The 22,943-nt window shown below is 41.7% G+C and overlaps 2 protein-coding genes across 24 annotated transcripts in view; one reads left to right on the plus strand and one right to left on the minus strand.

The window, feature by feature from the left end:
• Nucleotides 1-5,500, plus strand: part of LOC136429858 (liprin-alpha-1-like) — a 40,485-nt gene extending 34,985 nt beyond the window's left edge. For 17 of the 23 annotated variants that reach the window (XM_066419912.1, XM_066419921.1, XM_066419925.1 and 14 more), the window contains 4 exons: nucleotides 668-739; nucleotides 1,057-1,249; nucleotides 1,719-1,799; nucleotides 2,212-5,500. In XM_066419912.1, coding sequence (XP_066276009.1) covers nucleotides 668-739; nucleotides 1,057-1,249; nucleotides 1,719-1,771 — 318 coding nt within the window. In that variant the 3' untranslated portion in view covers nucleotides 1,772-1,799; nucleotides 2,212-5,500. The remainder of the gene's footprint in view (nucleotides 1-667; nucleotides 740-1,056; nucleotides 1,250-1,718; nucleotides 1,800-2,211) is intronic. The other 6 variants (XM_066419913.1, XM_066419922.1, XM_066419928.1 and 3 more) reach the window with 3 other exon arrangements.
• A 277-nt stretch (nucleotides 5,501-5,777) lies between these two features.
• Nucleotides 5,778-22,943, minus strand: part of LOC136429861 (cilia- and flagella-associated protein 337-like) — a 29,146-nt gene continuing 11,980 nt past the window's right edge. The window contains exons 7-26 of the mRNA XM_066419936.1: nucleotides 20,770-20,872; nucleotides 20,227-20,314; nucleotides 19,280-19,413; nucleotides 18,617-18,721; nucleotides 18,175-18,280; nucleotides 17,432-17,496; nucleotides 16,715-16,779; nucleotides 15,930-16,089; nucleotides 15,185-15,342; nucleotides 14,704-14,772; nucleotides 14,397-14,492; nucleotides 13,836-13,951; nucleotides 12,919-12,991; nucleotides 12,094-12,381; nucleotides 11,320-11,482; nucleotides 10,680-10,820; nucleotides 9,981-10,132; nucleotides 9,032-9,340; nucleotides 8,359-8,494; nucleotides 5,778-7,137 (exon numbers count right to left, since the gene is read on the minus strand). Coding sequence (XP_066276033.1) covers nucleotides 6,797-7,137; nucleotides 8,359-8,494; nucleotides 9,032-9,340; nucleotides 9,981-10,132; nucleotides 10,680-10,820; nucleotides 11,320-11,482; nucleotides 12,094-12,381; nucleotides 12,919-12,991; nucleotides 13,836-13,951; nucleotides 14,397-14,492; nucleotides 14,704-14,772; nucleotides 15,185-15,342; nucleotides 15,930-16,089; nucleotides 16,715-16,779; nucleotides 17,432-17,496; nucleotides 18,175-18,280; nucleotides 18,617-18,721; nucleotides 19,280-19,413; nucleotides 20,227-20,314; nucleotides 20,770-20,872 — 2,868 coding nt within the window. The 3' untranslated portion in view covers nucleotides 5,778-6,796. The remainder of the gene's footprint in view (nucleotides 7,138-8,358; nucleotides 8,495-9,031; nucleotides 9,341-9,980; nucleotides 10,133-10,679; nucleotides 10,821-11,319; nucleotides 11,483-12,093; nucleotides 12,382-12,918; nucleotides 12,992-13,835; nucleotides 13,952-14,396; nucleotides 14,493-14,703; nucleotides 14,773-15,184; nucleotides 15,343-15,929; nucleotides 16,090-16,714; nucleotides 16,780-17,431; nucleotides 17,497-18,174; nucleotides 18,281-18,616; nucleotides 18,722-19,279; nucleotides 19,414-20,226; nucleotides 20,315-20,769; nucleotides 20,873-22,943) is intronic.

A 22,943-nucleotide genomic window follows, 5' to 3' on the forward strand; every position in this document is an offset into this window, starting at 1 on the left:
CAATCTCAGTTACTAGTTTCTATATTGACATGACATCAAGATGGATATATTTTCATCTCATTATTGAAGAAAATCTCTTCTTGATTGTTGGCATGATTACAATGTATAAGACCCACAGTGGGGCCTGTAAAGTGTATTTTCTCAACACAGGACCATTGCATGAAATCCTTTGACGTTTGAGATTAGATTGACTCCATCGCTTTATAGGGCAAAGTCTGTACATTTCTATCATAGATTTGAAGCCTGCAAGTCTTCTATATAACTGATGTTGTGATTACTATGTCCAGTGTCTTTGTCCCTGACTGTGATTTGTCCAGTGCGGCACAGAACACTAAGGCTACTTTTGTTGCCTGAAAAGCCTGTTTTGACAAAAACAACTCTGCATAAGTCTGTTTATTTATTTTCATTTTACGAGGGTGATACACATCGCCTTAAAGGCATCATTCTGTGTGCCATGGGCTTTACATCAACTCAAAGTTACAACAAAAGTAACTGAAAAGTTATTATGCAAATTACAAAATGATACAAAACCAAAATAACAGCAACACTTAGCTTGCGAAAATGATACAGATCATTAATTGCTTGCCTCATCCCATTGTTTAATGAACAAACGATGCCTGAGAGTTTTGGTTTGTTCACCTACTGAATGTGGTTCTTCCCTCTGTAGGCACGGCAGGTTCTAGAAAGAGAATTCAACTCCTTGCTCGCTCTGGGGACGGATAGGAGACCACTATCTGAGGTAAGAGTTTGTGGCAAGGCCTCAGGGGCAGAGCCATTGGTGCCACAGCATTTTCCTATAACAATAGGCTTTACAGTGATGTCAACAATTTTAATTAAGAGCATTTGAACATGTAGCTGTAAATAGTTTCCCAACTAAAAACAGAAATGGATGGATGTGATTGGCTGATATTATAATTCTTTCACCCAATCAGGTGAGAGGTGGCCCTGATTGGCCAATGATATGTATTTCTGGTAAAACAAATAAACTGAAACTGAAACTGATTGGATATAACGCAGTATTTTCTGATCATAAACATTGACCATATTTTCCTGAAGCAGGGTGACTTCAAACGGCAGCCATCTTGGAGAAGAAGATTACGGCCCAAAGAAGTTGGGGGTATGAAGGAGAGGGAGGCCGTCATGGCCGGCGCCGACGGGACAGGAACACTGCCATCCAACTTCCGTATCCGCGGCCCCGGGCCCCAACCCATGTCCACATCACCTGGCTCTAGAAGACATCAGAGAGATGGTACGTATGGCAGCTTCTCTTAAAACTTCAAGAGAAACTTCAACCCCTTTTTTAGGTTCCTCCAAACCCTTTCCTTTCTACGAGGGGGAGTCCAAAAGTTATGCAAGACAGTGGTTTTGTAGCAAGCTGATTTTTTTTCGTCAATTCAGTACTGTTCAAATTTGGCTCAAATAGAAATGAGCTTGTTATAAGACCACATACATTGCTTTTTGACTCCCCTCTTACAATGACAGCTTATGGATAACATGGATCAATATGATCATTTCATTTTGTAGGATGGTTTGTAAGAATCTATAATTTCAGCTTGCCACATCATGATTTTGCGTGACATGCCACATTTATTTCAACGCACAGGCTTGACATATTCCTTTTCAATTGCCATTTTTCGTTTGCTGTTCTGTCCTACTTCCTTTTTTCTTTCTTCTTATAAAAAAAAGAGTTTGCCATAATTGTCCTATTACACATACAGGCAGCAGTCCCTCTCCTCAACCAATGACAAATGTGAGAACTTACTCCTGCTGACACCAATGATACCCCCTCACAACCACAGGTAGCGTCCCCAACACCCCTATTTTGAAGTAACCTGTCCCACCCTCCCATGTTTGAATACTAGCGTAGTAGGTTGACATATTTCAAATTAGGGGTGAACAGGATAATTTAACACCTTTGCAGTTTGTCTTCTTTTGTGTTGCTGTCTCTGTGCTATTTCAGCTTTCATCCTTATAATTTGTGTGTTTGAAAACTTTTGCTTTAATGGGGAAATAGAAACTTGCTTGGTTTATTTGTCTACAAAAACAGTCAAATTTGTGACATATCTTAATTGAGACCACCTTTTTATTTAATTCTTCTCTGTGATCCTCCTTTTTGCTCCTCTTTTATCCATACTTGTTTTGTCCCTTGCGTGGCGGTTACAGACAACTTTTACTCAACATTTATTCTTTTTAAAAATTTTTTTATTTCAGGTCACCCTGCAGAGTTGACTTGATGATACAGTCCATCCTGTGTGCCCGATCACACATCAGCTACACAGGAAGGGGGGAGGGTGTGGGCGTGGCATCGCCACGGACACCAGTTACTCCTGACCCCCCCGCGGCGAGGATACAACATTTTCGAAAAACCATGTAAACAACACAACCAATGGCGACAACCAACCGTGTACAGTTTGACTCTTCCATGTCCCCCCCCTCCCGCCCGGGGGCTTTCCCGCGGGCACCATTTTTGTGAATATTGAAATACTTGTACTTAATTAACGACCGTGTTCTGCTTGCCACGTGCGTGATGAGTCCTCCGTGCTGTATTATTGTGACATTTCACCCGAGCGATCGTGTAGAGGTATAGCCGATTCGAGGAACAAGACTGTCAACTTTTTCCGTCAGTACTTGGCGTTCGTTTAGGGGATTGAACAAAAGTAAAGGGCTTCTTCCTCAGTACATAGACAAGCCCCGAAAAAGTCCCTGTATTTAAAATAGATCCTCGTGAGAGGAAAGTGTAACAATTAAGACGACCCAGAATGTTTTGTAGATGAAGAACAGATCGAGTAGTAGTTTCCACATCGCAGAAGGCATCCTGGCTACATCCGTCAAACAGATTCCGATTCAGAAGTGGACCACTGATCTTCGCAATCAATCGGTGAAATGATGGTCAGGTGTTATCGATCACATCCAAGTGGCTGCACAGCAGAAAAAGAAAGCTGTAGCGAATGAGACGACAGGACTGTAGGAAGACCGTACCCACGATCAGTACAGGACAAAGGCACCAGCCCTATTGTTGAATGAAATACAGGAAGCATCCAAGCCACTTGTGGTCCAGCCGAACATCATGTTACACAGTCCACATCTACAGTGTTAATAATACTAGACTCGATGTAGAAGTGTTCCTTCTCATGACAGCGCAGATGTGATCTTCTGACCCCCCCTCTTACACACTTGGACTCTTCCCGCCATGAAACCGACAATTGGTTACATCAGTTTAGAACCACTTGTCCGGCGGGATTTGGACCGGTCCACTCATGCGGAGGGGGTTTGCGGAATGGTTCGACTGAAAAATGTACGAAAGGGGGCGGTCTCAAAAAGGTAGAGCTATTTGTAGACAACTGATGTTTTGTTTGTCCATCATGCATAGCTAGTGACGTGTATGTCCAAATCATGTAGCCCCCCCCCCCACCCCACCACTCCAGATTTGTAAATTACTCTGCAAGCTGTAGCTATAGTAGTCATGATAATTCTCAAGAAACGTAATAGCAATAACCCCCCCTTCTTAGTACTGGGATGTACTCTTCCCTTGGTCTGCATCGTTTATTTATATGCAAAAAACAACGGATGTCTTCTACCCGATAATGTAGTCAGGCCAGGATTCTCTGTAATTTGTGTAAGTATATGATATATTTGGCTCCATTTTTGTATGAAAAATAACATTATATTCCAAACAGTTAATATATACTCATTTGAAATATCTCTCCATGTATAGTTCAGAATGTGTTCAGACAGTGGGCAGTTGCAGCTATGACTTTTTCCCCCGTTACGACGACATTGGAAGGACTGAATGTCAAGGAACAATTATAGCTCTCTCTGGTTCGCCCTGTTGTTTTTGGCACCACCACAGGGCCGGAGCCATCTAGGTCAGTTGTCTCAGTGCAGGACTATGGTAGTGCTAATGAGATCTCTTTCCTTTGTGTGGATAGAGGCTCATTGCAATAGACAGGAAGGGTATGTGATAGTTTCGCTGGAGAAATCGTGGTTTTCCGTGATGTTTTAGGCACAGCACGGGCATTCACGTAAACTGCGTGCTGCATTCATCTGGTGCTGTCTAAATGTATCATTGGTCCGTTCAAACCACAAACAGGGTACAAAAAGAAATAGGTCAAGCCATTTTCTAAACAAACAAATTGTATTGTGGGGTTCCTTGCTGTGGCTGAGACATGTAGCCGTGTGTACATCTATCTGCCTCCTGTTGTGACCCACTCAACAGCTCCTCCTAGGGGAGGTGAACGGTATTGCAATATTCCAATTGTTGCACTTTCAATATGTGAGAAGGTTCCCGTTAGTCACGACTTCAGCACTGCTCCTGTTTGGAAACATAAAAATACTTTTTTTTCATACTTTGGAAAAAAAAAAGGATACCTGGAAGTATTTCCCCGTATTTCGTCTTGGGACCACTACTTCAGCTTGTAGCTGGCAGTACTTTTCACCACTAGATGGAAAAAGCCGTACAGTATACATGTTCAGCACTGTGTGCTAGATAGAGGGTATGTGAAGGAGAAGGGAATCATTTCTCTCAAAGGGAAAGCCAGTTAGGTGTAAGGTTGTTGGCGGTATGAAGGTGTTTTTTCGACCCCAAATTTTTTACATTGATCTTTTAGGGAACAAGTCAAACAGGAGCATGCTTCATTTATGAAAGACTCGTAGTCTAGTAAGAAATGTACAGAGATTTCAAAAATAGAGAGGTTACATACAATAGATGTCTTTACAGTGTCCCTATACCATGAAATTGTACAGTATAGCAGATGATCTTGGATAATTGAGAGAATGAAGAAAACAATTAGCTGCTCAAAGATGTGTTGTTCCGTGAATCCCCCTTGTGTTTCGACATCAGGAGTTATCAGAGGGAGCCACCATTGTGTAGCAATGTACGGTCATGCTTGTCTGGAAGTGTGGACTGGTAGCGCTGCGTTCACACTCACTCGTAAGTGTGGATATAGGTGTGCAGAGCTAGAAATGTGTTTGCAAGATGTAGTCTTGGCCAAAACCCCAAAAAAGATTCCTCTACTTTTCACAAAACCTGAATGCAAAATGGCTCAGCCACAATTTTTTTGTATGAGCATTCTAGCATACAACATGAGCAAAATATGTCTGAACTCCTTGCAAGTCCTGTTGTAAACCACTTTATGAAATTGGCAGCAATTCTATAGATGTTTCTTATAGCAACAGAGTAAAATAGCTCATGATGGGGTAAGAAATCCCAACTTTGACGAGACTTTTCCGTAGAATCTGGTCCCAGAACAAGACTTTGTCAAAACATATTTCTTGGCCTGTCCACGAGTAGTATACACTGCCACTTGAGAGCATGGTTGTTGAGGAGGGGGATGACTGAATGGTGGCTCCCCATTGGTCAGGCCTGCAGCTGCCCACATATAGTAGACAGAGTAGGACGTACAAGACTGGCACTCGTCAGAATGCAATGACATGCTTTATACATCATGTATCATAACTATACAGAATAAATCCAAACAGTAAGTTATTGTTTGTAAAGTCATGGTGCGCTGATGTCTTTTCTGTGTGTGTGTGTGTGTTAGAGTGTGTGGCTGGTTTTACTTGATCTGTGTAATCTGCAATGCCATGATTTTAACACTGATGAAAGATGCCATATAAATCTGAAGGAGACCCATTATGAAACTTTCATTTTGCTGACACATATCTTAAAGATCAATCCATAACTTCTCCATAAACACATATTATTCACATATGATTGGCACCGAAAACAATCTTGGCAAAGGTAATGACTGAGTAGGCATGGTAGACGACATCAAAAACATCTTCATACCAATTTATTCCTTCACAACCCTATGGAACACTGTACAAAAGTATACAAAAATACATCTTCACAGAATTGCATCTCAATGTAATTATGAACCACAGAAAATGCACTTTCTGGTGGTACTAATATATGATATATACAGACAGAAAAACGTTTACTACTCAATGTCATGAAGGCATTCTGCAATTTTCACAACAGCATAGTCTTGTAGAAATATGTTATGATAAAGTAAAACTTGGTCAATATCATATGCTGTTAGGTAACAAGTACATGGTTTTTCTGTACAAGACCTCAAAATAACCACATCGAAATGGACACTTTAAGAGTAAATCTCTTCTGTACAACAATAGTGGTCAATCTCATCATAGGCAAACCTCAACCCCAGTGGTCTGATTCAAGTACATGAAGTGGTCAAAACTGAAGGCTAATCTTTTGGCCTAGATACCAAGGGTTAATTGGCAAATATCATTGATTCTAACAACAGAAACATCAGTGACATTTGTTGTCACAGATTTCTACTGATAGGTGTACAATGTATGTCCAAAGTCACTCGTCCAACGCTCTACACAGAAATATGCTGCTCGCTCAACACTGCTGTTGTGTTGTCACAGTGTACAATCACTCTTCCATCAAACCAATGTACACAGGGATACTAGTACTGTGCCGTCATTATATACATTTGGGCAGAATCATCAGTGACATTGCTCCCACAGCTCTCTTCCACCACTTCACACTAGGTGGAGCCCATGTAAGTGGAGGAATGAAAAATACCCACTTTCCACAAAAGCATATGATTGAACAGATGAACTTTGGGTGCTTCTGATATACATGAAACCTCCATTGACATGAAACCTCCATTATGTAAGTGCACCTCCATTGACATGAAACCTCCATTATGTAAGTGCACCTGCCGGGCACTTACATAAATCTGTCTCTTTCAACACTGAACACAGAGATACTGTCCCAAGTTGAGGAAAAAATCCCCTAGGCTATATACTTTTCAAAAGACCACGATTACGTATGGACAGATGAGCTGGATGCCTCCGACGTCGTGGTCTTCCCCAAAGGCTTCAGGTGCCCCTTCTTTCCCACGTCGGGAATCCCCTGCATCTTCTGCGAGCTTGCCTTCATCCTGGATTTCGGAGACAGGTTGTCGGCGGACTGTTTGCTGGAGATGGAGTTCATGGACTGCTTGCTCTGGAGCGACAGGTTGGGCTTGCTCGCCGCGAGGATGCTCTTGCTGGTCCGTCCTTTCTTGTTGGCAGACATGATCCCGTGGACCGACTTCATCTTCAGCTCAAACTCCATGATGTACTTTGGGAAGAGGGTCTTCTCGTCGAAGGCAGCCTTTAGTCCTGTGGAGTGGAATCCCAATGTTGGTTAGATTACAGTAACAGCATGATACAAGTTCATTTGTTCAGACCCTTGTAGTGCATACTATAGTGGCAGCGAGTTTCCTTGCTGTTTCAGTAGCAGAGTATATTTTTACAGGGAGTAGTTAAGCCCTTCGCCGATACCTGTTTGAGGCACCATCTCGAACATGGGACCCCCATTTTACGTCCCTTCCGAAAGACGGGTGCAGCCCCAACCGAGATGCTCTTCCCAGGATTGAGCTCATGGTTCGAATTAGTCGGTAACTGGGAGACCCCAGTTCAATCCTGGTAAGGGCATCTCAAGGGGAACTTAACTGTCAGTGATATTGACTACAGATATATAACTGTAATGCCAGGATTGCCATTCCATACCGGTGCTCGGCCAGGCAGTTTGCAAGAATGAAAAGTAAACAAAAGGAATTAGTCATAATTTGTGTATACTTCTTGATAATCTTTATTATGCAGTTTTATTTTTCGTTCCTGCAAACAGCCCAGTCAGGCCCCAGTTTGGAATGTGACCCTGGCACAAGGCTAGTAGAAGTGTTGCAACAACCACATGTGGTTGAATTTGTGCACTGGTCCATTGGTAAATTCAGACCAGAAAGTTGACAGAATGGACGAAAAAGTTTTGAAAATTTCTGTCCAAAAGAGCATTTTCATATGCATGTCATGATCCTTTATTTCATCCTGACATTGTCATTTCTATACTTGAGCAATAGGGGTGGATACCGGTTCACTGGACCTGATTCGGACCTTTATAACATCCAAGAACCGAGTCCAAAAACCTGAAAGCCAAAAACCTGAGTCCAAAAAAACCTGAACAAAGTTCAAATATATTTTTCTATTTTGTTTGATAAGACATATTTTGAGTCTCCCCTCTGACAAAAAAGACATTTAAAATAAGTGAACATTCAAATAAAAGGCATTTGAAATAAGTGCAACATTCAAATATCAAACACTGGTTTATCTTGAAAGTCTTCTCACCAAAAAAAGTTTATACTAATTATAGTCGTGCGTGTCAGTATTAATTCTCTATGCTTAATATTGGTTTAATAAAACAAAACATCAAATGGACAGGTCCAGGTTCAGGTCCGGACCTGAACCTAAATCTCTGGACCTAAACTTGGACTTGGACCTTATTAAGCCGAACCGGTATCCACCCCTATTGAGCAACAATCAGCCAAAAACCGAATGGCAACTTGCCATCAGTCAGAGACGGCAGTTTGGGCACGGTCTCCACAGGTGTCTCCGTCCTCTGTCCGAAGTACTTGTGAGGATGAACCACGAAGTCCGGCTTCTTCAGAACACTCATCTTCATCAGGTCAGACGTTTCCAGACTCTGCAAACAATGAAAGGTACATGTATTGTCAGATTTTCATCTTAAGCTGAATGTGAAGATATATACATTAATTTTGTATTATAGTAAGGCCATGTTGATTTGATTACATGATTGTATATGGATGACATCCTCTGGGAACCCCAAACAGGAAGGATTAACAAAATTTAACACACAGAGTATGGTACATGGTATTCTGAATAATAGATTCTTAATTTATGTTCTTTCACATCTTCTTCTTTGACTTTGGAATGGACTTTGGCATTCCATGACATTAGTATAATCCATTTTGTAAAATACTTTTTTGCAATTTACAGCATATAACATTTTCTGATTTTGCAGCTGCTTTGTAAGATTTACAGTATAGCTGAAAATCTTTTTTTTTCTTTGGGAAACGGACAAAAATTGATGCGCGCGCAGATATCATCCATACACTATAATCATATCAACATTCATTATTATTGGCCTTATGCCCAATAGATAGAACATTCCTTATAAGGCACATAAACACATAAGGCACATAAACACATAAGGCCTTACCTTATAAGGCCCTGCCGGTGCCTGTCCAGTCTTCTCCCACGTTAGGTACGGCAGGTTTGGTATGTTTGTGGGCTGTTTCCTCTCCCTCTTCTGAACCCTCAGATCCTGGTAGGCCTTGCCCAGGTACGTCTTCTCCCAGGTGTTGTGCTTGAAGTCCACGTCAAAGCCCTCCTCTTCGAACGTCAGCTCCGCCATGTCCTCCTCAGCCTCCAGGGCCTGGTGGAGCTCGTCCTCTTCATCTGTCTCCTTCTCCTCATCTTCCTCCGGCTCCTCCTGAGGGATGTGCTCCTCGATCTTCCACTTCTCCTCCTGGGGGAAGTAAAATGATGGACATGATGTCAAAGAGCTATTCCACTGAGAAAGTTGTGGCTGTAATACCCAGTTGAATCCTTCATCTCACTTTTGTTCAAAAACTTTCTTTGAAAATATCACTGAGTCAGTACAATGCAGAGTTAGCCACCCCGCCCACCTACGATATCTTGTTTTGCCAGTACCGCAGCCAATTCAGGGCATCTTCACTAGCTCCATGAAGATCTACCTTCTAGACTCCCTCGTAAGACTAACAAGACTGACACCAACTGTGTTTAATTTCTTCTACCTCCTAACCACGCTGCTGTCCTATTCCTAAGTCAATGGGCTACTCTGTCTATAGAGAGGGAGATCTATCTGGATTTTGCCTATACCACAAGCTTCACAACCAGGCCTGTGTCCAGGACCTCTTCCTCCATCTAGGGACAAAAATTTTCTTGTTGGGATGGCAAAAAAATTTCACTGTCAGTCCCAAAAATCTGAAGTTCTTCACGTAAAATTCATGACAAATGTATTTTCGTAAGCTTAAATTTGACAGATTTATCCATGAAAATTAACAACATGGGCTCCCAAACAACAGACAGACAAAATCTGAAGCTGGAGACAGCCCTGTGTACAACAAGGTTGTCAAAAGCCCTACCTGTCCAAAATAGCCGATGATGTTCCCATGGACATCCCACAATGCCACGCTGCAGTCGGAGGAGCAGGACACAATGAGGTCGCAGTCGTTGCGACGGCAGAACAACATCTGGTTGATGGAATCTAGATGTGGAGTCTGGTTGCATAGCAACGCTAGAAGAAACGGACAGCATCATCATCAACTGTAATCTTTCTATTAGAAAATTGTAGATGTTATTTTGTTGGAAAAAGTAACTGTTACAGTAGTACTACGTACATCCTTCATTCCCATACACAATTTTTTTCTTTTGAATTATTTCCGCAAGAGACTGTCACAAGACTTGAGGGTGTGCAATCTAAGTGAAAAGAGTCTTGAAATGTACAACTGTGGTCCGAAACTCCTCTTTCTGGGATACTGACAGTACTCGCTTTTTAAGCCATTTACCTTTCTAAATCTCTTCTGTAACCTCCATTAACATTAATCTGCCAGGTTACATAAATCCGCCATTTTGACAAACAGTGGGTTTGAAAGATCTCTAGTGTAGGACCCCTCAGTGTGCACAGTTTAGATATACGTGTAGATGCATTATACTGGGGGACATTAAAGGTTGGAGATCTGTATATTTTCAGGGTGGGCGAATTATGTACCCTCAGGCTGGTAGAATTATGTTAGTAGATGCTGCTTAAAAAAAACAAAAAAAGTAAACAAAGGAAAACTCACGAGGTGGGTCGGTGCATACAGGCCCATCAGGGTTGTGTTTCAGGCAGTACTCCTCGATGTTCCACACCTTTGCGTTGCCATCCACGTCTCCTGTTGCTAGGTAACGGTTGCTGTCATCTGTGGCCATGATGATGCTTCCAACTGTAACCATGGCAATAGATCACAAAGGTCAGAGTGCAATTGGAAACCATTCTATTTGAAAAACTTTTACTAGACTAAGTACAGGTAGTATTATCCACTGTGGATATAACGTTAATACCAGACAAAGAAAATCATGATGACTGTCTCAGTTCAAATCCAACAAACAATAACTGGCCGTGTAGTATAACCTTCTCCCTTCTGCCTAACCCCAGAACCAACACAAAATTGGTGCCAAAAGGCTTCTTTTGCAATAAGAATTCTCAGCTAACCGAGATCTATCATCATTCGAGCTCTAACCATTGAGAAAGCCACACACAAGGCGAAACTAGTCTGGCTGTGGGCTTGAATAAAGTTCTGAACGGGAACTATGCGGCTACAGCGTCTTTTCTGAAGATGCGGTGCGTGTAATAGTAATGGACTTGAGGTTGTCCATTACTATTTGAAAGAAGATACAGATGTTATGTTTTAGCCAAAAGACTAACTGAGGGTGACTGCTTACTGTGAGGGTGTGCCAGGAATTCTGCCACCAGACTGGAGTCCCCGGTACTCCAGAACCTGACGAACCCGTTGCCCCCACACGACACCAGGTTCCCTCCCCCCTCCAGGTTATCCTTCCTCTCCTCCAGAAACAGCATTCGGGTCACAGGGTTCCCAAACTCACTCTGGGGGAAACAAGAAAGGAGAGAGTGAAATGGCCATCCTGCATACCACCTAGTAAATGCTTACTAGGTCCCTCTTGGAAACTTGGGGTCCCTTCGGGTAGTTGACAGGCTCAGTTTTTTTACACTTTCAGGTGTGACCCCTACGTAGCCCAGTGGAACATCCTGTGGCTGCCGGGCTATTTTTGGACCTGGCCGGGACCCGAATCATTTTACTGGAACTTAAAATCAATGTGGGCCCCGGTAACAAATAGATGTCATGAGCTGATCGTGCAAATCTTGTACAATCACCAGCAAGCTTAAGATTGTGACCTATCTACATTTTAAGCATAGTCATGTGATAAATTATTTTCTACCAACCGAACACTGAACAACAAGCAAACATGTATAAAAAAAACACAATGATTCAATTAAAATAGTTAGAATACAATACAATAAGGATGCAACAAAAGAAGCATATTGGAAAGTCAGCTATTTTGGGCTTTATCTTTCTGGTGAATGACACAGCAACAAGGAACAGACTACATCTTCCATCTACTTTTTAGATTTATCAGAACAGGCAGACCTACAATCTCAGTTTTCAGATATGTTCAGGAAGCAAACATTTTACGTACATTTTCTTCATCTTCCAGACTCAGCACTGTGACCTCGCGGGAAAGCGCAGCTTTGTCGTCGGTACCGCCAAAGGACGACACGGTTCCCTGCCTGGTCACGGTAGGCATGCTCCCGGCCGTGGTCGTCTGCCGCGTGCTCGTCTTCCCCTTCTGTCGTACCCGCTGTCGGAGGTGGCGGGACGCACGCTCCCCCTGGTTGTTCCACAGGATGAGCTCGCCATCATAGCTCCCCGTGGCGAGCGTGTTCGGGTCGCTGAACGCTCCACACAGGATGTCATCTTGGTGTTCCTTAAGACAAAGATGAAAGACCTTACCTCTCAAGTTGATTAGAATATTACACATCAACTAGTATTAAGATACAGTGGAAAGTATTGAGCTATGTTTTGTTGTTCAAAACTGCCAGGGAAAAATACTCCTTAAAAACTCTGGATCATTCTGTATTCGTCCTGATAAACATTTAACAGTAGAATTTGCTGGATTATAACAGATTTCTAGTGGGGCTAGGTTACACCCTTTGACCCTCACTAATACAAGTCTTAAACTCTTTATTTCAATTTCTTTGTATTCCATCATCATTTAACAGTTTACATACCTTTTCCATGTCATTTTGATTACATGCCTAGCCCACCCTTTCATTTTGATGTTAAGCATGTTCATCCCTAACATAAAAATTACATGCTACCCCCACCATGACAATCAACATTATATACAGCCCCACTGAAGTATTTTTCAGCCTCTCAGCATCCTTCAATATATTCATTGTACATGTATGTATAAAATCAATACAACTTTTTATTCTTTTTTGAATAGTTGAAGTTTCCCTACCTGTCCACCCTTCCAGTCAGAGGGCTGCACTGTGTAGGTGGTGAAGGCTTGGAACCGGAATACTGTTATCATTCTGGAAAAGAAACACCAGGAAGTGTTAAATTCATCATCGGTGCCATTACACATTGAATTATGAAGATGAGAGTTAAAGCGCCGACAACCCCATATCATTTACCCTCTACCCGCTGCCTAACTCTGTAACCTATAATATATACTATAATAGAAAATGGGGTGGCAAACGGCTACTTCGGTGTGCTTTAAAGGTTAAGGGAAGGAATTTTTTTCATATCTATGATGCCAATGATGAAAATAGCTCAGAGGGTGGACATTCAACAAGCACAATCATATGGTCATGTAAAAAACAACTTTTAATAATTGTTACAGATCGCAAGAAACTTTAAATCTGTACATATACTCAATCAACAAGGCAATCAGGGATGGCACACTTTATGAAACTGCCTCAGGGCTCGAAATTCATTTTTGGAAATAGGTTCACTGGTGCACCCAACCCAAAAAACTTAGGTGCACAGAAAGAATTTTGGATGCACCACATAAAATAAAGCTAAATGTCAGCAAAGCATATGTAAGTTTTATGCTCTTAAGAACTTCAATCTGTAATTCTATAGCTAACTTAAATTTCAAACAAGTAATGCATCAAACAAAGTACAACAAAGGTTACTTTGTGTAGATACTTGGATTTCAAGAATGTTTGGTATACCAGTGTACAAAAGTATCCCTACCCTATAGCCTACAAAAATATCTAGGTGCACTGGTGCACCCACAGTCAAAAATTAGGTGCACAGCTCCAACTTTGGGTGCACAAAGGTGCACATGCACTCAGTATTTTGAGCCCTGTGCCTTCAGTAACATACAGAAACTGCAGGGCTGAAACACACACGTCAGAAGAAAGAGCTCACCTGTCCCACCCCATGACAAGCACGGTTCTCTTCAGCACCAGCACCTGTGTGATGTCCACAGCTGAGTCCCTGCCTGCGTTCAGCACATGGTGGCAGTGGCCGTTGAAATCCCAAACCTGCAACGTACATTAGAGCAAAGTTGGACATTGTACAATAACGTTTTTTCCATAAAGAAAAGTGGCATTGCCACAGTACGTTAGGAGAATGAAAGGTAGTATCATAATATATGACAGAAATGTATTAAAAGACACACAACATATTAAGAGAAGCAAAGGAGATACACACAAGAGCATGCATGAAAGCAGTTACCGGGTACAACCTACAAATGAGTATCTCGTATGCCTTAGGACCTAAATAAAGATAACTATTTGTGTTAATTTTTAGTCTTAGCATTACGGACAAGGGGGACAAATGGAACTAATTAGTAACAGACTGGCACGGCCAAGCTAGCTCACTTCTGGCTAGAGTGTTCCTATATTGGTGGCCACGAAAATACATGTAACCTAAATGATTGAATCCCAGTTCTCTGATGGGATAGGGAGATAGAATTGACCCACTGACCTTGACAGTTCCGTCCGTGCCAGCCGTGTACAGTCTGGTGTCGCTGGGGTCTAGAGCCATGGTGGTGATCTCCGCACTACCGTGGCAGTTCTCAAACTAAAGGGACAAAGGATGGCAGGAAATACAGTCAAAATAAGTCAATGTTATGATGTCGTTATCCTGTTCACCTCTGGCCATCTTTAGTTGTCTATTGAGATAATTTTGTCACTTTCAGTGTAGGCAATTTACAAAGATTTAAAAAAAAAGACCGTAATGCGTAGGTACTACATTTTGTATTTAATTTATCATTATTGAATATCGCACTTGCCTGTTTGACCTTTTGACCTGAGTCGATGATCCAGACAGTCACTGTAGAACCTTGGCAACCACTGATGACCTGAGGGGAAACACAAATCTTGTTTCTTCTTATCTTCTTCAACACAACATCTTAGATATCAAACTGTCTTCTCAGAAATGTTTCAAGCAGAAATCTACTTCTAAACATGTGTACAAAGTTTGAAGGAGGTCCTAACCTCAGAACCTCTAAAACATCCCTAATTTGACTGTTGCCCTCTCACCTGCTTTGACCTTCAACCTTTAATACAACATTTATCCCTTGACCTTCACCCTTTAGTGCAACCTTTGCCCCCTGACCTGATTATACGTCATGTTGTACAGCGCACTGGTGATGGGTTTGTCCTCCTCTAATACATCCCTTTTTTGACTTTTTCCCTCTCACCTCCCTTTGACCTTCAACTGTTACTCCTTGACCTTCACCCTTTAGTACTGTACAACCTTTGCCCCCTGACCTGGTTATATGTCCTGTTGTACAGCACACTGGTGATGGGTTTCTCATGGCTGAGGATCTTGTCCTTCATCTCTGGCTTCATCTCCAGCAGGGTCAGCTGGTTGTTGAACGTGATGAACATTTTCAACCGCTCTTCGTCAAACTGCAGAAATGTGTAAACTGCAAGAGAAAAACACATATAGATTTTTAGAAATAAATTCATACCTTTTCATAATAAGTATGCCACAAAACATACATTTTATGTATACAGAAAATGTCTCCAAAGAACTGCTGCATCATGATACTGCAACTCAGTTGTTTGCCAGTGGAGAGAGCAAATGGCGCAAAAACCATTGTGAAAGATGCACAAATTTAACAGGTCAGCCAGAAAATTATATTGTGCAAATTTACTAATAGATGTAAAAACTGAAAATATTCCTAAACTACAATAAAGGATTTGAAACAACAACAAAAATTGAGTGTTTCTTTGGTACTGGTGATATGACATCTACTAACATAATTCCACCAGGGTACATAATTCCACTACTTTGAAAAGATACTTCCAAACAGATCTCCAACCCAATGTCCCTCAGTATAATGCGCTGTATATCTAAACCTGGGGGTACTGCTCTAGAGATTTCTCAAACCCATTGTTTTTCAAAGTGGTGGATTTATGTAACTCGGCAAACTAACGTTAACGGAGGTTACAGCTAGAGTATAAGATAAAGCTAAAAGTGACAAAATCTGGATAAGAACAATATTCGTACCTTCAGGCCCTTTAGGGAAGATGCCTGCCACCCTTTGTAGACAAAGCTGCTGTTGGATGTCCCAGACCCTCAGGACCTTGTCCTTGGAGAAACTCAGGATCTGCCCCTTGGTGGTGTTGAACTGTACGTTCACTACACTCGCCATGTGACCTCTCAGCAACTGGGGAGATACACAACAGAACAGTGCAAACTTACCATTGAAAATAAGATCAACAGGCTTAACAGCTCCTAAGTCTACTGTTGGAATTTAGCCCCAAAAAATTCAGAACGTTAAAACTTAAAATATCATGAATACGGCAATCTGTATGATTCACTTGCTCATAATATCAGCACATTTCTATCCTGATTTCCTACTTTGAGCGTTTAAAAAGAGCATAGAAACAAGCCGTGTGAGGAGTCCTTTACAAATTGGAACACCAAAAAATCAGTCCCAAGATTTTCGATGAGTTCTCACCACACAACAACATTGCATCTTTGCTCCATGAACTTAAGGTCGATATTCAATTGGATAGTGTTATTGAAACTTACTATGTATAGAAAGGTCTATCAAATTGAATTTAAAAATCAGACTTCCAGCATTCTGAATTTGCTTTGGGCTCCTTTAACAACATATGTTGCTGACATCCTTGGCACATGGGGAGCTCAAACAAGCTGGACAGTTCACAAGGAAACAACAGCTTACAGGTGGTTGACTACCTAAAACAACTATGCATGTGAACTATGCATGATTATACATGAGAGGATACAAACATATGTGTACAGTACATGGCCATGGGATGACTTACACCAATGGGTTTGGAGGTCACATAGGGGTTCCACAAGGATACATGATGGTTCACTCCTCCTGTGACTGGAGAAACAACCATACACAACATGTCAGGGTAAGGCTTAGGACAGAAACAATCATATGTTCAGCAAATACATGTAACATGATTACTTAACCTTAAGCACACTGATTACTAGACAAGAAATATGCGCATCTTACAAATAACGAATTATTCACATGTTTTATGTCTTCTCGAAACTACGATATGATTGAAAAACTATGTGAATTTGTGTACAAATGTTTCAAGAAGAGAGAAGAGACTCTGTAGATTTAGATGGAATATAGCACAATGTTCCTTTTCTTTTACTTCATGTTACCTAATGCATTTAGCCCAAGTTGGGCACGAATATACAATGAAGTTCATTGTCATTGTCATTATATGGCCTTCGTCGGTCAGTATTGACCATCATGGTAACCTATTCCAAGTTTTTGACATTTTTCCAATCATGCAGAGGATTCAAACATCTTGAGCTGTGAGGTACACCTGTCCACATTTAATTTATGATATCCAAGACTAAAAACAGTAGACTGCCATCATTGTGCATTTTTATTTTTATTTGTTACCAACCATTTGTTAGAGTTTAAAATCATCATCAGTTAAGAAGGCATGCTACTGCCACTGATATAATAATTTGGTGCATTATGTATGATGAGGAAATTCTCTTAAAAGTATTACCGATAAGGTTCATCTGCTCATGGTAGTCAAAGCAATGGATCCCCTGGCTCACATTGAAGGATATTCTGGAAAAGGAGAGAGAGTGAGTGAGTGAGAGTGATCTCGAACCAGCTTAGCTCAAATGAACTCAAAATGAACAGATGAGCTAATCTTCCACTGGTCGTGACAGGAAGACAGACACTATGTACAGTATTTACAGGTTCATTGTACCGGGGAACTTCCCCTAGCTCTTTTCGACAAGCACAATGAACAGTGGACCACGGCTTATCGTCCCGTCCTAAGGACTGCGACCTTTTCCAGTAGCGTACATGTCGGGTGAGCGACACAGCCGGGATCAAACCCGGGGTTTCTAGTTCCAGAGGCAAGATCGCTAACCACTGGACTACGCACGCTACGTGAAAAAAAATTTAAAGGACAATGAACATGAAGCTGGCACGACAGACCTGTTCTTAGACTACTAAAATCAGATATATCTAAAGTATACATCAACGTTCTAACTGCTACATCTTTTCACTGTATAATGGCATTCTGTCACTGACAATACTTGACTGTCTTGGGTTCTCACATCACAGCGACTTCATATATTTGCATCATGGATGTTGCTTACATTGTGATAGTGTTGTTTGAACTAATCATGACAGTATAAAAATGACTACACAAATTGACTTTCAAAATCCAATTTTCGGGCCCTTATGTTGCTTTGGACCCCTTTAACTCTTGTAAGTTGTACCCATTATACTTACGTCCTCATGCTGCGTGCAGCTGCCTTCTCCACCCACCCGAGCACCATGGAGCTCCGGGCAGTCGTGGAGCAGGAGATGAAACACTCCAGATGTGCAGCGTACCTCACTACAGGGAAAACAAACACAATGTCATACAGTGTTGAATCTGTTATAACTTGTAACAAGCGGAACTAAAAACTGTGCTTGATAGACAGAATAGATTCCTCTGGTAAGGCAGCATTTTGCCCCACCTTCTGAAGGTTAAGGATTCGTAATAGGCACATTCTATACTTATCTAATAATTATCTGTCCTTTTCATGTTACTAATATTTTTTTTCAACATTCCTGAAATATTATTGGATTTAGATCCAATTAGATACAATGCTTTGCAAAATTGTAGTATTGCCATTAAGTACTTTTTATCATGACTGAGTGAGTCATCAAAAAAACAGCACCACAATACCTTGTCTGGTCCATTCTCCATTATGTTCTTTGTGGCGGGCCATCTTACAGTACTTGTCTCTTCCCTTTGCAATGTTACTCAGCTGTACAGTAACCGTCACCTCAGCTGTGGGTGTACAACATAATCCAATGAAAAACAAAGCGAGTCTACAACAACTGGCAATACTAATCAGTAGCTTTACGAAATTTTTCTTTTTGACTAGTGGGAAGTTGGTAATACAACTTCACGGTGCCACAGTTAAGTAGCTACAAAGGAAGATTAAACAAATCAACCCCCTGCCCTCAGTCTCCAGTCTTAGCACACAGATTCTTCCTCAAACTAATTACCGTGACAGGAAAGGTATTAATGCAGCACAGTCCAATTGGAGATGCCCTCATAAAGATTAAGCATGACCACTAGATAATTGCCATCATGATGGCAGAAAATGGCATCAACGTGGCACTGCTCTAACTAATTGGTTCAAGCTTAGGCTTTGCTGGCTTGACAGCTTAGGAAGGGAAGCTTGGAGAGTTATAATTGGTGTGACATCACCGTGCCAGTCAGCATCAATTTGGCCTTAAAGCAGCATGAAAACTTTACGTATCAGTGTGGCAGTGAGTTTTGTGAACATGTAGAAGTGACAGCTTGAAAGAAGTGTCGTCTGGTACAAGAGTCTAAACAAACCTTCCTCCTCCCCGACAGGAGGGGTGGGCCTCTCAAACAGGGCTATATGTGTGGAGGTGAAGTTCAAGGCTGTGACCTGACCTCCGACATCCCCGAACACCAGGAAGGCCTCGCTGGGGTTGTCTGGGTTACTCCTGGGAAGTGAAGTTTCATAAAAATTTATCACAGTTCTCTAACTTCTGGACATCTTTGAGAGACCAAATCTCAGTGTACACAGACCATGACCTCTCAGTGTTACTAAAATATAATTCCAACTGTGTCATGTAACCTCTGTTAACATTAATCCACTGGTTTACATAGATCCGCCACATTGAAAAACACTGTGTTTGAGAAATCTCTGGTGCAGCACCCCCCAGGTATGCACAGTTTAGACATACAGAGGTGCATTATACTGGGCGACGTGGGTTGGAGATCTGTCAAAGTTTGAACATATCTTTTCAGGGTGGCAGAATTAAGTACCCCCGTGTAATCACTTAGACATCATATTACGTGGACATCTAAAATTCTATTTTGCAACATACTCAGTAATTTTAAACATTCCAGCTGCAATGTCATAATGCTGCATGTATATGTTTTATGTTGCAGAGGGAGGCCGGACAGCGATCCGACCCGCGAGAGGGCTGGGACCGAGGGTGATGCGGAATACACCATGTTGTATTTTATCTATGTCATACCAGCGGAGAAAACACACATTTCAATGTGGAATGCGACAAAAGTTGAAGGAGTTTTGTGTCCTCGAACACAAAACTGAAACAACATTGATTCCAACCTCCGAATCCAGTATTCAAATTTTCGGCGGCGGCACAACCGCCGAAAAATGCAATTGAAATGTTCTATGGAAGCCTGTGTGATACAATCCCCGAACCATATATGTGATACGGATAGTTATCACAAGGTCCGGAACACCCGTATCAGGCCCAGGCATGACATAAAGACCTGGGACATACCAGTAGTCCAGAGAGAGAGGCGTGTACTCCAGCCCTTCCACTTTGTACTGGCAGCTGAAGTCCAACTTGGTGCTCAGGTCATAGAAAACTGGAAAACAAAGTTTAACATAAAATGATGTTCTGCTTCATGTAAAACAGGTGAGAAATAACCAAATGTTTAAGTCAGTATTCACCATTATTTTTATGATAATGCGTGAAATTTTTATAATGCAAATTCACATCGGTGAGCAGTGGATTATAAATTGCAAAAAGTCTATGGCGGCTCACTGTTCACTGAGTCGCGTGTCCTATCTGCATAACGTAATGTCACAAGGGCAGTGGAATGATAAAGACTGGAGTTCATCAGTCGAAAATATCCATGGGTAAGTCTTGATACATAATCAGGACTTCTACCAAAACAGATGCATGACCTTTCAACTGACCTGTACATGTACATGTAATGTACTGCTTGTAACAACATACTGTATTTCAAATTTCAACAACACATTGTACAGGACTTGGTGGTGGCTGGATTTTGTAAGAAAGGTGACTATTTTTGCTTACGTATCTCCTTGCTGGTTAAGGACAGGGCTATCTTGTTGACGTTGGGCAGGAGAACATAGTCGCTGACCCACAGGTCTTTGTCTTTCACCGAGTCCACGGAGATCTGAAGAGAAATGAACAACAAATATTTGTTAATTTCAAGTGACTATATAATTCTACCAACTTGAGGAAAATTTGAAGGGACCATTACAACAAAAGTCTTGTTAACAGTTAGCTGAGTGTGGAAAATGATCAAGAATATCTTCCAGATCAAGAATGCCTTCCAGATCAAGTAGAATATTTTCCAGTTGTTCATGCAAGTTGCAAGTATCTACGCAAAATCAACCAGCCAGCCAGCCAACCAACCAACCAACCAACCAACCAACCAACCAACCAACCAACCAACCAACCAACCAACCAACAAACCAACCAACCAACAAACCAACAAGTTAAAAGGAAAAAAAACAGAAATATTGAGTACAAATTAAAAACAGTTACTAGTCTAGTTCCACATCCTCATACTTTCGCCAAATGCTTCTAAGTTTTTGATGCAAATAAAGTCATCATTTGCATAAATTATATTGGTTGATCATCTTCTCACTTCCTTTTCAACGTGTACATGTTTACCATTGATAAATTGATAAATAGGAATATATTAGATTAGTTCTCTATATTTGTCAACAGTTAGCAATAGCTCAATTCTCATGTACGTAAGTTGCCATACATCATACCAACTGAATAAAGTTCTTCTTCTTATCAACTTATAGAATCGGATTAAAAATTACTTAAATCACATGCCCAAGATTGCCACACAATTTCAGAAAAATGAACCCCTCGTCTTCCAAAAAAAATCTAAAAAATCTAAGTCTAAAACAGATACAAAAGCATTGTTTGTGATAATCGTTTTGTTTTCGTAAAGCACACAGTCCTTTACTACTTGACTAGTCATCAGATACTTCATAAGATTAGTCTACATATTATCAGGAATTATGATTCTGCCCAGTTCTTGGACAACAACAATACGTAATACGTCAATCGCATGCCTTCTTAGGGACCAAAAATAACACAAAGGAGTTATTAGTCTGGTAAATGAATGCAGTGTTCGTACAGTTGCTGCCGCGGCCGGCGGTGCGAAGCGTGTTAGATACCGAGAATCATCGTTAAAACGGAGGAAGGAAGGGCTCAGCTGACTGACAACATATCACTGATGCATATACAAATCTGCAAAACTGCTGGTAAGTGACAAATAGTTTCTTGGCTGAAAGGTTAAGATTCACATATTAAGCAGAATGTATGTGAGAGGCGGTGCGAAGGGGACCGCAGCCATGTTGTTCTTACTTCTTGTGCCAGCTGCCTGTGCAGCTTCAAATGGCCGGCGTTTTCCTCAGTGTAAAACTACTGAATGGGAAGAGTGTGTGCCTGCCACATACAGGCCTGGAATACTCCCCAAACCACTGCGTGTCACAAATGCATGTGTCATGTGTGAAGACCGCGACAAGGGTGTGGCCCCCAGAAGTCCGTTTTCTTGTCTTGCAACTGCAGACAACGTTGTCATAAGAGGATATCCATTCCATGTCCTGTCAGCAAAGAGCCTGACATCGCTTGACCATTCTATGGTCCACACTTTGGCTTTGATAGATGCAGATATCACTGATGTGGAGAACAACACCTTCGATGGGTTTTCCCGTCTCAGGAGAATGTCACTAGATTCTAACAGGTTGACAAATGTCGAACAGACCTGGTTCGCTGGCTTGGGGAAGCTCTTGACCTTGATTCTGTCCAACAACCACATCAAGCAGATAGATCCAGGGAGCCTCATGCACCTGACTCGCCTGCATCTCTTGAATCTAGAGAACAACCTGTTACAGGTTGTAGACCCCGCCTGGCTCTTTGGACTAACACGTGTCAAGATCATGATCCTGGGTTCGAGTGCAATAGACAGCATTTCCCCAGGGTCATTCCGACACCTACAGCTGACCTGGTTAGACCTGAGCGGTAATGATCTGTCATGTTTGGATGGGGCTGTGTTTCAGGGACAGTCTTTGCTGTTTAGGCTTCACATCAGCAGTGGCAAGTTGTCGTCTGTCCATGATGCAAAGTCACATGGAATGACGTGGGGCCTACATCGGTTTGTTGGTCAGATGAGAAAGTCAGCAACATTGGTTGTTGAGGTGCCCAAGTTCCTCTTCTGCACC

The sequence above is a fragment of the Branchiostoma lanceolatum genome, chromosome 3, assembly GCF_035083965.1.
Source record: "Branchiostoma lanceolatum isolate klBraLanc5 chromosome 3, klBraLanc5.hap2, whole genome shotgun sequence".
Lineage (NCBI taxonomy): Eukaryota > Metazoa > Chordata > Leptocardii > Amphioxiformes > Branchiostomatidae > Branchiostoma > Branchiostoma lanceolatum.